The sequence below is a fragment of the Primulina eburnea genome, chromosome 14 (assembly GCF_022965805.1).
Source record: "Primulina eburnea isolate SZY01 chromosome 14, ASM2296580v1, whole genome shotgun sequence".
Classification (NCBI taxonomy): Eukaryota; Viridiplantae; Streptophyta; class Magnoliopsida; order Lamiales; family Gesneriaceae; genus Primulina; species Primulina eburnea.
In genome coordinates, this window is record NC_133114.1 from 18,989,849 (window position 1) to 19,003,594 (window position 13,746).

General features: G+C 41.3%; 1 protein-coding gene across 4 annotated transcripts; it reads left to right on the forward strand.

Annotated features, from left to right (window-relative positions):
• Positions 1-480: 480 nt before the first annotated feature.
• Positions 481-13,439, forward strand: LOC140813361 (uncharacterized). 4 transcript variants are annotated; one of them, XM_073171879.1, is made up of 8 exons: positions 481-511; positions 10,478-11,046; positions 11,126-11,299; positions 11,381-12,001; positions 12,098-12,200; positions 12,278-12,334; positions 12,422-12,603; positions 13,151-13,439. In XM_073171879.1, exons 2-4 carry the CDS (start codon positions 10,867-10,869, stop codon positions 11,732-11,734), a joined length of 708 nt encoding a protein of 235 aa, XP_073027980.1. In that variant the 5' UTR covers positions 481-511; positions 10,478-10,866; the 3' UTR covers positions 11,735-12,001; positions 12,098-12,200; positions 12,278-12,334; positions 12,422-12,603; positions 13,151-13,439. The 4 variants fall into 4 exon arrangements, with proteins under 4 accessions (XP_073027980.1, XP_073027981.1, XP_073027982.1 ...); XM_073171880.1 differs by having other exon boundaries at positions 13,296-13,439; XM_073171881.1 differs by having other exon boundaries at positions 12,428-12,603.
• Positions 13,440-13,746: the final 307 nt, after the last annotated feature.

Consider the following 13,746-nt stretch of genomic DNA (forward strand, 5'->3'; position numbering starts at 1 on the left):
ACCCAGGGTGAGATTTTGGTCCTGGCAGCGTCCTGAGCACAAATTATGTTATTTTAAATGATCATGCATCACGTTTACGATTTTTACGCTATTATGATAATTATGGTGCATGCTTGGTTTAAAGGAAAAATTATGTATACGCATTCTTTTTATTAAGTGATGAACATGATGACACGTTTTGAAGGAAGTGATTTAGTTGTGACTAACACGATGACACGATGACATGTAAGGCCCGGGCTCAGTGGGCGGGTAATGCCGTCGCTGATGTCCCTCGCCGCCGGGTACCGCGGTTACACGTAGATGGATCCATCGACTGACATGATGACATGATGATACGAAAGTCACAGCTAATGAACGGAATTCAAATTAAGATTTTAACATGTATATGCTGATACGATGATACATGCTATGATTTTTACCACGCTTTGACAGGACACGTTTATGTATACGATTTTACTGCTGACATGAAATGTATGTTCATTTTTTAGAGCAGTCTCCTTTTGGTAATCTGGTTATGTAGTGCCCAAATTCAGTACACGTTTAACCCGTGGCATTTATTTAATTAGTAAATCATTTAATTAATTTTAAAATGAGTTATAAGCCATGCGTGATTTATTTGAATGCATTATTTTAAATTAATTATATTTATGTGATGCACGTTAAAATGTTTTTCGAGTTTCATCTTTCAGGCGATTATTCGAGGCGAGATCGAGGAAAAGACTGGGGACGATTCTTGGCAAATTAAAATGCGGTATTTTTATTTTATAAGCTAGGAATGGACATTTTAAATAATTTATTTAGGTTAGCATTTTAAAACTTTATTTATGTGTCTAGTGATTTAAGAGGTTAAAACTTTTAAAATTAGCATTTTTGGTGTGCGTTATTTTAATTGAGTGATTTTATTAAAATTTAAAGAGTGTTAGTATTTTAATTAGTTGTTAATTATTTAATTAAGCATAATTTACTCCCTAATTACTAAAGCACACACACACACACATTTTTACACACATGTACACGACTAAACACGCTCACTCACTTCACATTCAGATTTTAATTATTTTTGAGAGAGAAAACCTAGGGTTCTTACTCCTTCAAGCAGCCGCCCCCTTCCTCTTATTTTCCATCAAGTTTTTGGTGGATTTTATTGCAAGAAAATCGTTGCACGATCGTCCCGGATCAACCTCGCTTCCATCTCCGCTTCGGTGACGTCGTTTCGGTAAAGTTTGATATAAAAAAGACACGTACATTCTGTTCTTGATGCATCGATCATGTCATATTATGCGTGCGTTGTTATTTATGCGTAAAACCATGTGTACGATGTGTAGAAGTTCGAGCAATTGTGTTGTGATCACTTTTGAAACCATTTTAGGGATCAAAAATCACGTTTTTACTGTTCTGGTTGAAACTGAGAATTTTCAGTCAAGATTTTGAGAAAACTTTCACCTAGAAAATTGTAGAACTTTTTGATGCCTTCGATTTGATATAAAATTCGAGATTTTTGGATGAAAATTGAGTGAGTTATGGCATTTTTTGTGGGACTGCTCAAACTGCGACTTTTACGTAAATTGTGTTCTTGAAGTTTAATTGTTGCAGGCTTCGTTGGGGATCAACGGGTGATCGCTGCTGTGTTTAGGTATATTTGAGTATGAGTTTGGGGTGAGTTCGATGATTCGTTTCGCGTCAATGGTCGTTGGTCGCATTAGAAATCGTAGGAATCAATTGGTGTCAAAATTTGAGTTTACGAATTTGATTGCTTGCTTGGTGTATGTCGTCGTTGGAATGTTTTGGGGAGTCGAGTAGTGCCTTAATGTCCTAGGATGAGCCTCGGGGTGTTGTCACGGTCTGTGTAATCGAAAATGGAGAGTTTAAGTTTCAGAGTCGCGAAGTTCAGTACACTCGGCGCTCGAGCGGAAATTTGTTACCGCCCGAGCGCGAACCCAGGCGCCCGAGCGGTAAAGTTTTACCGCCCGAGCGCCACCCCTTCTGTCCAAACATTTTGTTCTTGCTTCTTTTTAAGTTTTAATAGTAAGTGTATGTCTTTTATGGTTGGGAAATGTTCACATGACACCGTAGAGTTTGTTTCGGGTAGGAAATATGCAGCAGCGGCTCCAAGTGAAATCCAACGAATCCCGCAATGCCAAGTAAGTATGTTTGACGTGTAAGAAAATATTTTAAGTTTTTGAGGTATGCTAAATGTCTCGTGACCAAATTATGTTTAGGATTGGAAAGCGTTAAATTATGAACGGGGACCAATCCGCCCGTCAAATTATGAACGGGTTAGATCGAGGTTGGAAAGCGTTAAATTATGAACGGGGACCAACCAGCCCGTTAAATTATGAACGGGGATCTCATGTATGTGGCAGTGGATACGTCCCTGTCAGCCCAGTACTGTGGTTTGTCTGATCAGGCATTTATTATGTTATGGGTCACTTGCTTTGAAACATGCCTCTACGCAAAATAATGATGTTATGTATCTTCTAGTATGCAGTATGTTTACGACAAGTTTTCACGTTATGGCACGTCTATGTTATGTACGTACGTTCAAGTTTTAGTACGCAAATTCAAGTTCAAGTATGTATGTTCTATTTTAAAGTTGCATGCGGTTTTATTATGTAGTACTCGCTATTTCCCAGTTTATACGTGTTGAGTCTTTAGACTCACAAGACTTGATCGATGCATGTGAGTATGTTGATGAGGAGACAGGAGGTGGCGAACAAGGGGCAGGCTTGGACTGAGCAGGAGGCTAACCCGAGTACCGCAATGTTTATGTTTTTATGCAAATGTTAATTTACTCTGATTTCATGTTTTGAGGAAAGCACTTTGAGCAAACCTTTTGTGAGCAAATTTTATGGTAGTTATTTTGGACAACCATGTCTTATGGGGGACTTGGTTGAGATATTTTATGGCAAACTTTGAATGTTATTTTATGTTTAAGAAAATTTTAATTTTTCCGCAAATTTTGAGTAGTAAAAGTACGGTTCATTACAGTTGGTATCAGAGCCAGGTTCTTGTAAAGGGTTACGCCTGTCGCCTGCCGCAAGAAGCTCACAAAGTCACACCTCAAGTCTGTAAGTTTTAAAGTTTCAAAACTTTATGCTATGTAATATGCATTAAGCCATGATTTCAGCATGTTCATGTTTAAGTTCAAATTTCGTGCATCGTATGTCATTCATATCATATTCATGCATGTTGGGTTTACGTGTTGGGTAATTCATTGGAACAGTATGCCTCCTAGACGTATGATTAACCAGGAAGCTAGGGAGGAGGATAGAGATCCTCGAGATGAGGGAAGGGCCAATCCTCCTCCACCACCACCAGATATGCAGGCGCAGATGCTTGCTGGTATGACGCAATTCTTCGCACAGTTTGCGAGGAACCAGACTGTTGTAGGCCCCGAGGAAAGGCCTAGACCAGAGGCAGTATATGAGAGGTTCCGGAGGATGAGCCCGAAGGAGTTTTCGGGTACTACTGGCCCGATGGTAGCTGAGGGATGGATCAAGTCCATCGAGGTAATATTTGACTTTATGGAGCTGACTGACGCTGACAGGGTTAGATGGGCTATATTCTTGCTGTCAGGGGATGCTAGACTATGGTGGGAGAGTGCATCAGTGGCAGTAAACTTGCAGACTCTGTTGTGGAACGGATTCAAAGAAGTGTTCTACGCAAAGTACTTCACTGAAGAGGTACGCTCTTGTCTGACCAGGGAATTTATGACGCTGAGACAGGGAGACAGTAGTGTGGCAGATTTTGTCAGAAAGTTTGAGAGGGGATGTTACTTCGTACCCCTCATTGCGAATGACGCCCAAGCAAAACTGAGGCATTTCATGGATGGATTGCGGCCGATCTTGTGCCGTGATGTGAGGGTAGCTGGCCCTACTTCTTATGCAGTCGCCGTATCTAGAGCTTTGGCGGCGGAACAAGACCAGCGAGATATTGAGGCTGACAGGTTGGGCAAGAGGCCCTACCAAGCGCCGTAGCACCAGCAGCACCATCAGAGGCCCCAGTTCAAGAAACCGTATCAGGGGCCGCCAGGGAAGAAGCCGTATCATGCACCACCAAAGGGCAAGGGCCCAATTCAGCAGCAGGGGGCGCCTCAGAAGCCCGTTGCTTACCCAGTGTGTCCTAAATGCAACCGCCAGCACCCGGGGCAGTGCTTATATGGATCATGCAAGTGCTTCAAGTGTGGAGCTAGCGACCACATGCTGAAAGAGTGCCCGCAGTGGAAGCAGCCAACCCAGGGCAGGGTATTCGCCATGCATGCGCAGGAGGCGGACCCAGACACCACTTTACTGACTGGTAAACTTTTCTACCTAAGCTCAGTATTATTTTGCCTTGCATGTGGAATTTTTACTTGGGATTATTAGCGTGCTAGTAATATTTTGTGTGCCTAGGGATATTGAGCTCTATTATGCTTGAGGTATGATAGTAATTTTGGGGATATAAGTTTTGTGTCGTGCTAACACATCTCAGGAAACATTTTTATTAAGAGATTATCCAAAACTGCACTGATAGACTCAGGAGTCTCTCACTCCTTCATATCGGAGACGTTTGCTAATCATTTGGATCTCAAGTCCATTGGCCTAGACGTGAACTTTTCAGTGACAGTCCCATCAGGGGAAGAGCTGTTAGCTACTAGTGTGGTCAGAGACATCGATCCAGAACTGCATGTCCACCTAGTGTATGCATATTTAATCCTATTGCCGATGCTAGAATTCGACATCATATTGGGAATGGACCGGCTGACTAAGAACAGAGTTCTCATCGACTTTCAGAAGAGATCAATGCTAGTCAGACCATTGGGCATGGAGCAGTTTCTCTTTGAGCCAGCCAGATGGAGGAGTTTCCCGCGCGTGATCTCTTGCATGCAGGCGAGGAGACTAATTTCTAAGAGGTGTCAGGCTTTCTTGGCTAGTGTCATCTCAACACCGGACATGCCCACTCCTTCTATATCAGGGGTGCCGGTAGTCAGAGATTTCCCAGACATCTTTCCAGACGACGTCGCAGGCCTTCCACCAGATAGAGAGGTAGAGTTTACAATCGATCTCATGCCAGGCACAGTGTCAATCTCTAAGGCACCGTACAGATTAGCTCCAGCAGAGATGTTAGAACTTAAGCAGTAGATTCAGGAGCTCTTAGACAAGGAGTTTATCCGCCGAGTTTCTCACCGTGGGGCGCACCAATGCTCTTTGTGAAAAAGAAAGACGGAAGTATGAGAGTGTGCATCGATTACCGTGAGCTGAACAAGGTAATGATCAAGAATAAGTACCCGTTGCCTAGAATCGAAGACTTGTTCGATCAGTTGCAGGGAGCTACCGTGTTCTCTAAGATAGATCTTCGATCAGGGTACCATCAGCAGAAAGTGAAGGATGTAGATGTCCACAAAACAGCCTTCAGAACCAGATATGGGCATTATGAGTTCTTAGTAATGCCATTTGGATTGACAAATGCTCCAGCTATTTTCATGGACCTCATGAACCGAGTTTTTCAGCCGTTCCTCGACCAGTTCGTCATAGTATTCATTGACGATATCCTTATATACTCTAAGAGCCATGAGGAGCATAGCCAACACTTGAGGACAGTTTTACAGACCTTGCAGAGCCATAAGTTGTTTGAAAAGTTCAGTAAGTGTGAGTTTTGGTTGCAGAAAGTATCTACTTTTTGGGGCATATAATATCTAGCAGTGGAATCGAGGTGGATCCAGCGAAAGTAGCAGCTGTCAAGGAATGGGTTGAGCCGAAGAATGCATCAGAAATCCGCAGCTTTTTGGGTTTAGCCGGTTACTACCGTAAGTTCATTCGGGGATTTTCATCCATAGCAGTGCCACTCACTTCACTGACCAAGAAAAATGCTAAGTTTGTGTGGAGTGAAGATTGCCAGAAGGGCTTCGATACTCTGAAGAAAGCTCTTATTTCGGCACCAGTGCTAGCCATTCCGACAGGGCAAGGAGAATTTGTGCTTTATACCGATGCATCTAAGCTCGGATTAGGCGCAGTATTGATGCAGCAAGGTCGGGTCATAGCTTATGCTTCCAGGTAGTTGAAAGTGCACGAGAAGAACTACCCGACGCACGATCTTGAGTTAGCCGCCGTTGTCTTCGCACTGAAAATTTGGAGACACTACCTATACGGCGAGAAATGTCAGATTTTCACCGATCATAAGAGTCTCAAATATTTCTTCACGCAGAAAAAGCTAAACATGAGGCAGAGACGGTGGTTGAAACTGGTGAAAGACTATGATTGCGAGATTAGCTACCATCCGGGAAAAGCTAATGTTGTGGCGGATGCCTTGAGCAGAAAGGTTGCAGTCATAGCTCAGTTATCAGCGCAGAGACCTCTTCAGTCTGAAATTCAGAAGTTTGGTCTAGAGATTTATCGTGAGGGCAGGGCTCCTAGGCTGTCTAATCTGACAGTCAAATCTGATTTGCTAGACCGTATCCGGGCATGACAGTCTTCAGATGAGCAACTACAGAAATGGAGACTGAAAGATGAGGCCAATGGCAGTGTTCTTTACACAGTTTCAGATGGGATTGTGAGATACAGAGGTAGGATGTGGGTGCCTAGCGGTGAATCGATCAGACAGGATATTTTGGCAGAGGCACACGCAACTCCGTATTCTATCCACCCAGGAGGTACCAAGATGTATAAGGACCTACAAACTCTGTATTGGTGGCCAGGGATGAAGAGAGACATCCGCAGATTTGTGTCCGAATACCTCACTTGTCAGCAGGTGAATGCAGAACATCAGAGGCCAGCGGGATTGGTTAAGCCACTCTCCATCCCATAGTGGAAATGGGAGAACATCACTATGGACTTCGTCATTGGATTGCCTAGATCAGTCAGAGGCTTTAATGCCATTTGGGTTGTTGTGGACCGACTCACGAAGTCAGCGCACTTTTTGCCAGTGAAGACGACTTTCTCCATGACGCAGTATGCGGAGCTTTATATCAAGGAGATAGTCCGTTTGCTTGGATTCTCAGTTTCAATTGTGTCCGACAGGGACCCGAGATTCACATCGCCCTTCTGGAAGAGCTTACATGCAGCCATGGGAACGAAGTTGCTGTTCAGTACAGCTTTTCACCCGCAGACAGATGGCCAGTCTGAGCGAGTGATTCAGATTTTGGAGGATTTGCTAAGAGCATGTATGTTAAATTTACCTCTAGTGGAGTTTACCTACAACAACAGCTTACAATCATCTATAGGTATGTCTCCCTACGAGGCTTTGTATGGAAGAAAGTGCAGGTCACCAGTTCATTGGGATGAAGTTGGTGAGAGAGCATATCTTGGTCCAGAGATAGTTCAGCAAACTACCGATGTGGTGGTCAAGATTCGGGATAGAATGAAGACTGCCCAAAGCCGTCAGAAGAGTTATGCTGATAAGAGGAGGAGAGATCTCGAATTTGCCGTTGGTGATCACGTTTTCATAAAGATAGCACCTATGAAGGGGGTGATGAGATTTGGGAAGAGAGGCAAGCTGAGTCTGAGATTTATTGGACCGTTCGAGATTTTGGACAGAGTTGGGACATTAGCTTATCGTGTAGCCCTTCCGTCGAATCTGGCCGGGGTACACAATGTGTTCCATATCTCGATGCTGAGAAAATATCTGGCTAATCCTTCCTTCGCACTTTCTGAGTTATGAGCCGTTGCGGCTGACTCCAAACTTGTCTTATGAGGAAAAACCAGTTCAAATCCTAGACAGGCAAGAGCGTAGGCTCCGGAATAAAGTGACTAAGCTAGTCAAAGTTCGGTGGCTAAATCAATCGGTGGAAGATGCCACTTGGGAATCAGAAGCAGATATGAGACTTCGCTACCCGGAGTTGTTCGGTAAGACTTAATTTCGAGGATGAAATTTTTATAAGTGGGGGAGGAACTGTAGTGCCCAAATTCAGTACACGTATAACCCGTGCATTTATTTAATTAGTAAATCATTTAATTAATTTTAAAATGAGTTTTAAGCCATGCATGATTTATTTGAATGCATTATTTTAAATTAATTATGTTTATGTGATGCACGTTAAAATGTTTTTCGAGTTTCATGTTTCAGGCGATTATTCGAGGCGAGATCGAGGAAAAGACCGGGGACGATTCTTGGCAAATTAAAATGCGGTATTTTTATTTTATAAGCTAGGAAGGGTCATTTTAAATAATTTATTTAGTTTAGGATTTTAAAACTTTATTTATGTTTCTAGTCATTTAAGAGGTTAAAACTTTTAAAATTAGCATTTTTGGTGTGCGTTATTTTAATTGAGTGATTTTATTAAAATTTAAAGAGTGTTAGTATTTTAATTAGTTGTTAATTATTTAATTAAGCATAATTTACTCCCTAATTACTAAAGCACACGCACACGCACCACACACTTTTACACACACCTGTACACGACTAAACACGCTCACTCACTTCACATTCAGATTTTATTTATTTTTGAGAGAGAAAACCTAGGGTTCTTACTCCTTCAAGCAGCCGCCCCCTTCCTCTTATTTCCATCAAGTTTTTGGTGGATTTTATTGCAAGAAAATCGTTGCACGATCGTCCCGGATCAACCTCGCTTCCATCTCCGCTTCGGTGGCGTCGTTTCGGTAAAGTTTGATATAAAAAAGGCACGTACATTCTGTTCTTGATGCATCGATCATGTCATATTATGCGTGCGTTGTTATTTATGCATAAAACCATGTGTACGATGTGTAGAAGTTCGAGCAATTGTGTTGTGATCACTTTTGAAACCATTTTAGGGATCAAAAATCACGTTTTTACTGTTCTGGTTGAAACTGAGAATTTTCAGTCAAGATTTTGAGAAAACTTTCACCTAGAAAATTGTAGAACTTTTTGATGCCTTCGATTTGATATAAAATTCGAGATTTTTGGATGAAAATTGAGTGAGTTATGGCATTTTTTGTGGGACTGCTCAAACTGCGACTTTTACGTAAATTGTGTTCTTGAAGTTTAATTGTTGCAGGCTTCGTTGGGGATCAACGGGTGATCGCTGCTGTGTTTAGGTATATTTGAGTATGAGTTTGGGGTGAGTTCGATGATTCGTTTCGCGTCAATGGTCGTTGGTCGCATTAGAAATCGTAGGAATCAATTGACGTCAAAATTTGAGTTTACGAATTTGATTGCTTGCGTGGTGTATGTCGTCGTTGGAATGTTTTGGGGAGTCGAGTAGTGCCTTAGTGTCCTAAGATGAGCCTCGGGGTGTTGTCACGGTCTGTGTAATCGAAAATGGAGAGTTTAAGTTTCAGAGTCGCGAAGTTCAGTACACTCGGCGCTTGAACGTAAATTTGTTACCGCCCGAGCGCGAACCCAGGCGCCCGAGCTGTAAAGTTTTATCGCCCGAGCGCCACCCCTTTTGTCCAAACATTTTGTTCTTGCTTCTTTTCAAGTTTTAATAGCAAGTGTATGTCTTTTATGGTTGGGAAATGTTCACACGACACCGTAGAGTTTGTTTCGGGGTTTGATGTCACGGTTAGTATGATTAAACGAGGTCGAGTCCCGAGTGAACTAGAATGACAAGCTATTTATGCACTTCGGTGGTGAGCTCGAGTACCTACGTCTAAGTTATGCAAGTTAAGTGTTGAAATTCATTTAGCATGTGCAGCAGCGGCTCCAAGTGAAATCCAACGAATCCCTCAATGCCAAGTAAGTATGTTTGACGTGCAAGAAAATATTTTAAGTTTTTGAGGTATGCTAAATGTCTCGTGACCAAATTATGTTTAGGATTGGAAAGCGTTAAATTATGAACGGGGACCAATCCGCCCGTCAAATTATGAACGGGTTAGATCGAGGTTGGAAAGCGTTAAATTATGAACGGGAACCAACCAGCCCGTTAAATTATGAACGGGGATCTCATGTATGTGGCAGTGGATACGTCCCTGTCAGTCCAGTACTGTGGTTTGTCTGATCAGGCATTTATTATGTTATGGGTCACTTGCTTTGAAACATGCCTCTACGCAAAATGATGATGTTATGTATGTTCTAGTATGCAGTATGTTTACGACAAGTTTTCACGTTATGGCACGTCTATGTTATGTACGTACGTTCAAGTTTTAGTACGCAAATTCAAGTTCAAGTATGTATGTTCTATTTTAAAGTTGCATGCGGTTTTATTATGTAGTACTCGCTATTTCCCAGTTTATACGTGTTGAGTCTTTAGACTCACTAGACTTGATCGATGCAGGTGAGTATATTGATGAGGAGACAGGCGGTGGCGACCAAGGGACAAGCTTGGACTGAGCGGGAGGCTAACCCGAGGACCGCAATGTTTATGTTTTTATGCAAATGTTAATTTACTCTGATTTCATGTTTTGAGGAAAGCACTTTGAGCAAACCTTTTGTGAGCAAATTTTATGATAGTTATTTTGGACAACCATGTCTTATGGGGGACTTGGTTGAGATATTTTATTGAAAATTTTGAATGTTATTTTATGTTTAAGAAAATTTTAATTTTTCCGCAAATTTTGAGTAGTAAAAGTACGGTTCATTACAGGTTAAGTTTCATAGTGATTTTAATATTTGTAGTCAAATTATCTGGCATTTGATGAGTAATCAGATAGTTTACACGGGTAGTGATGAGTTTTGAATGGTAGTACGCAAGATGTCGGTTAGATTTTCTTTATTAGAGTATTGTTTAATAACTGGCCTCGATTGCGCTTTAGAGCCTGTAGATGTACCAAAGGGAGGTGTCTTTGGCTCCAGACACTTTTCCGGTGAGTCTAAGATTGTTTTGAGTGATTTAGAGGCAAAGATGAGTGTTCAAGCGCAGAATGAGACGGGTATAGACGTTGATAAGTTAAATATGGCTAGTCTTTACTTCTGTTGTTTTGTGTTCGGTGAGGGGACTAGGAAAAAACGAATAAGATCGATCATAAATACCTGATGCTTATAGATGATTTGGATAGGTTTAACAGTTATCCGTGGGGTAGAGTAGCCTTTCGTGATGCGGTCCGATGTTTGAAGAAGGACCTTTTAGGGCGATATACTTACCTGACCGAGACACAGGGTCGGAAAGAAGTTGATGAGAGCTTCCTTATTGGTGGTTTTGTGCTGCCTCTGCAGGTATATCATTTTTTGAATGTTAAAATGGATATGTTATCTTTATTTCTATTAATAACATTGTTTGAAATTTTTGTTACAGATACTCGCTTATGAATATTATCCGAGCGTGGCACAAAAGTTTGCAAAGAGAAGAGATGTGGTGGACGGTTTGACGTTGCCCAGGATGTTTCAGTGGGTGACTAACAAGTGGGCCTCAAACCGTGCCCCATCTGCTGTTGACGTCGTGGCAGCTTTTGGTGACTGTGCTTTAGATGTAAGTAATATGAACTTATTTGATATAATAACTGTGTACTTAAATTTTTATTTAATCTGTTACGTTATTCAATAATTGTAGGATTGTCTTGGATGTTTGACTCCTACTCCTAAGGAGCTCGTTTCACCTTATTATACCACTGGGGTTTTTGATGATTCTGCGACCGATGAGGTCATCACTCGGTACTCGAGTTGTGGAGGCAGGGTCAGACAGTCATTTGTAGCGAGCACGCTCTGGAGTCTCCCTCAGTCCAGCACACACATTTATCTCCAGATGTTTCGAGCACCCCTTCTGCACATTCATCTCCGAATCATGCCATCACCCGTTCTGCTCATGTCGCTAGATCCAGCTCACGTACGGGTCCTAGAGTCCACTTTGGACTCAATTCTTCCCGTCGCCCATCACCCATGGAGCGTCGTTTCGAGAGACGGTTGACTGCGTTGGAGGATTCCGTTACGTCTTTGCGTCTTGAGATGAGAGCACAATTTATTGAGACCAGGGCGTGTGTGAGGAATATAAAGCAGGGTTTCGATGAGCTCAGATCGAGTTTGACAGAACATATTAGAGCGGGTTTTGATGAGATCAGGTCTCACACGGCAGGTGTTGGTGAGATCAGGTCTCCGACACCGGTGCATGAGGAGAGAGATTTTAGCATAGCCTATAGCAGAGGGCGGAAGAGGAAATCATCCGAGGCAGATATTTGTGAGATAAATTTATTAATTATATTTATGTTTACGTAAGAGATTGATTTATTAGAATTGTCATTCTAATTTTAATCTGTTTGATGTATGGTGTTAGGTGTGGATGATAATATTGCTAGGAAATTGCAGTACTAATCAAGCATCGCAACAACCGAGATTTGAGCCTACGCTTCCAGTCATAACAGAGGAATCCTCCGAAGGTGAGTCTATTACTCAATGAACTTTTTTGATTATATATTTATGTATAGTATATTACTCAATAAAGTTTTTGTTTTAGTTATCCAAGTAACTCCTGATGCGGCTATGACAGTTGGCAAGGCGAGCACGTCGAGAGGTTAGTTCACGACATCTTATATATTCATATTTGCATTAAAGTTGTTATAATTATCAATTTACGTAGCGAACCGTCATTTTGGGGCAGTTGTAGATGATGTTGTGAGGCCACTTGTGGAGAGCGTGACTTTGAAAGTAAACATCTCGATGGCGCGAGTTAGGGCTTCGATGCTCGTGCGTTCGCCGAGTAAGATTAAAGGCTTTTACAGCGAATACAAGAAGACGTTCTACGGGCCCATGGCGATCGCGAAATCGCGTGTCACTAGCTCTGTAAGCATTTACAACTCCTGTATATTAGCATTCATACTTATATTTAAATTTGAATTCAAATTGTGAGATCTTTTCGGAGACCAAATGTATAGGGAAAGCGTTGCGATTACATTAGCGAAGTTCGTAAAGTTTAGCGACGATTTTTTAACAACCGTCGCTAATATTTGCGACGGTTTTAGTAAAACCGTCGCCGATGTAGATCGGCGACGGTTTTAATTACACCTTCGCTACTAGCGACGGTTTATTCAAACAGTCGCTAATAACAGTCGCTATTTGTACAACTAATAACAGTCGCTATCATTACCACTTTGATGTTTTTAATGCAGCTATAGATTTCATTTTGATGTAGTTAAATACTCGGTTCAATGAGTCATCGGTGAAACTTCTTTCTCTTAGTACAACTTTAGATCCTAAAAATTAATTTGAATCATTTAACAGTGATGATATTTACAAGCTTGCGAAGAAGTTTTATCCTGGAGATTTCACAGATCAAGAAATTGTTGCTTTGGAGTATGAATTGATACATTATAAACTTGATGTGATGCAGAATTTAAAGGTTTCTACACTTGTTGAGTTGTGTCAGCAATTGACCGAGAGTGGATGGTCAAGTGTTTATGTTATGTTGACTAGATTGATTCATCTTGTTTTGACATTACCTGTGTCTACTGCTACTACTGAGCGGGCTTTTTCAGCAATGAAGCATGTGAAGACGGCACTTCGCAACAAAATGGAGGATGACTTTCTTGCCGATTGTTTGACACTCTATATTGAACGAGATTTAGCTAAACATATTGATGTAAATTATATTATTGACGAATTTTATGTTTTAAAATCTCGTAGGGTACAACTTTGTTGAACGATATAATGTAATTTTTTTTTAATAATATATAACTTATCATATTGAGTTCAAGCCCCCCCAACTTTTATTCCTAGATCCATCCCTGTATATAGTTTTTTTGTTATGCTGTCCACCAACTGTATTCATTTTTATATCTATCAATATAGTGACATTCACCTATTGAATATGATAAATTATATCAAAATTGTATATCTAATAGGTGAGTCTCACTTCATTGATTGACACAAAAGTAAACACGGTTGATAAACAACATAACAAAACTGTCTATATATAATTACATTAGG

What these genes read in the sequence shown, in the direction of transcription:
- LOC140813361 (XM_073171879.1), top strand. Translation starts at nt 10,867, where the DNA reads ATGCTTATAGATGATTTGGATAGGTTTAACAGTTATCCGTGGGGTAGA. An exon ending in GTTTTGTGCTGCCTCTGCAG is followed by an intron (nt 11,047 to 11,125) that starts GTATATCATTTT and finishes TTTTTGTTACAG; the next exon opens with ATACTCGCTTATGAATATTA. An exon ending in TTGGTGACTGTGCTTTAGAT is followed by an intron (nt 11,300 to 11,380) that starts GTAAGTAATATG and finishes CAATAATTGTAG; the next exon opens with GATTGTCTTGGATGTTTGAC.